At 47.2% G+C, this 2208-nt stretch overlaps 1 protein-coding gene across 6 annotated transcripts in view; it reads left to right on the plus strand.

Annotated features, from left to right (window-relative positions):
• The window catches only part of Cacna1a (calcium voltage-gated channel subunit alpha1 A), a 293753-nt gene that overhangs the window by 280926 nt on the left and 10619 nt on the right, over positions 1-2208 (plus strand). For all 6 annotated transcript variants that reach the window (XM_029480502.1, XM_029480505.1, XM_029480504.1 and 3 more), the window contains one exon: positions 1932-2039. In XM_029480502.1, the coding sequence (XP_029336362.1) occupies positions 1932-2039 (108 nt within the window). The remainder of the gene's footprint in view (positions 1-1931; positions 2040-2208) is intronic.

Consider the following 2208-nt stretch of genomic DNA (forward strand, 5'->3'; position numbering starts at 1 on the left):
CTCACTTTGTAGACCAGGCTGGCCTCGAACTCAGAAATCCGCCTGCCTCTGCCTCCCAAGTGCTGGGATTAAAGGCGTGCGCCACCACGCCCGGCTTCTTCTTTCTTTTTAAAGCTACAAGGATCTAATCACAGAGATGCTATCACAATTAGACCTACTCATGCCCGTGCCTCTCAACACCACTTTAAATATCCCCCTTCCTTTTTCTGATACTGGCATTAGGACCCAAGGCCGTAACATGCTAAGCAAGTATCTGATTTTTAGTTTGTATTTATTTATTTTGGGTGCTGGAGAAGGAAGCCAGGGCTCTGTGTATGTAAAGCAAACACTTTACCTACTGAGCTGTATCCCCAGCCCTTCCTTTTGAGACAGGCTCTCACTAAGTTAGCCAGGCCAACTTTGAACTCATTTGTAGTTCATTCATTTCCCACACCCTCTCCCTCTCCTCCCTCCTTCTCTCTGTGTGTGTGTGTGTGTGTGTGAGATGTATGTGCTATATATAAACATGAACATCCAGGTATATTCACCCATGAGTGAATGTGCCAAGACCAGAGAAAAGATGTCAGGCATCCTACCCTGTTGCTTGCCCTCTTGCTCATGTTTGAACTGTGATTTGAGAAGTCCGAGCATGTAAGAAGATAAAAGAAGATAAGAAGATAAGAAGATGAAATTTTTAAATCAGGGGCTGGAGCACCTGCTGGAGACCAGGCAAAGCTGTTAACTTGAATCCGACACCTGGATCCCATATGGTGGAAAGAGAAAACTCACTCCTCAAGTGTCCTCTGCCTTCCACATGTCCACACACATGCACATACACCCACACGCGCACACACACACACACATGCACAAGCACACAAATAAATGTTATTTTAAAAAGTTTACACAAGGAAAAAAAGACCAGGGGCTGAGAGACAGCTTACCGTACAATGAGGGGTCCTTCTTTCAGCCCACTAGAACCTGCGCGTGGCATTGAGTAGTTAGAGACAAATAAATCTCTGAGGCCCAGTTTCCAGCCACCCTAGCCTAGTTCGTGAATTTAAGGCCAGTGAGAAATCTTCTTTCAACAAACAAGGTAGATGGAATGACAGCCAAGTCTCACCTCTGACCTCCACATGAAGGCACACAAGTAAACATGCACATTCACACACACACACACACACTATATATATACATATGTATATATATATATATATATATATGTATATATATATATGTATATATGTGTATATGTATATATGTGTATGTGTGTATATATATATATATATATATGTATATATATATATATAGAGAGAGAGAGAGAGAGAGAAAGAGAGAGTGTGTGTGTGTGTATACATACATATTTTTTTTCTTTAAAAAAAAAAAACTGCCTACAATGGGGCCATTTGTTACAATGATGGAGTATACTATAACCTGACTGATACATTTCCTGGTTCCAACTATCAGCTGCCTCAAACATGGAACAAGGGTGCCATTTCAGACATTATTGTTGTGGTTCAGTGGTGTAGCTCTTGCCTAGTATATGTAGTATATGCAGGGTCCTGGGTTCTATCCCCAGCACCCAAAGTAACCCCGCTCTCAAAACTCTGATGCGTTGCAACCCATTCATGGATTTGACCTCCACCCTGAGTCAAGAGGACAAAGTCACAACACTGTGGCATGAATGGCCTGGAGGTGCTGTCCCAAAGCAGCGCACATATACACTGCCTGGATTAGCAAACAGCCAGGTAGGACAAATGCTGTGACTGTCATCCTGATGTTTTTCACTGATGGGGAAACTGAGGCAGTGGGGCCAACCCTAGGAATGCAGTTGGAAATGGATCCTGGCCCTTGTAGTCTCTCTAACCAGGCCTGTGGGGCCTGGCAGTGGCCCCACAGTGGCCCCCGAGGCCACCTCTGTAAGGCGCTCACCCCCATCTTTCTCCACATTGCAGGTGGAGCTGACAAGCAGCAGATGGATGCAGAGCTTCGCAAGGAGATGATGGCCATTTGGCCCAACCTGTCTCAGAAGACCCTAGATCTGCTGGTCACACCTCACAAGTGTAAGTACAAACCCAGGGGCAGGCAGGCAGAGCCTGGGGAGGAGGCGGGGCCTGGAGAGGAGGCGGGGCCTGGAGAGGAGGCGGGGCCTCGGGAGGAGGCGGGGCCTCGGGAGGAGGCGGGGCCTCGGGAGGAGGCGGGGCCTCGGGAGGAGGCGGGGCCTCGGGAGGA

The sequence above is a fragment of the Mus caroli genome, chromosome 8 (genome assembly GCF_900094665.2).
Source record: "Mus caroli chromosome 8, CAROLI_EIJ_v1.1, whole genome shotgun sequence".
Classification (NCBI taxonomy): Eukaryota; Metazoa; Chordata; class Mammalia; order Rodentia; family Muridae; genus Mus; species Mus caroli.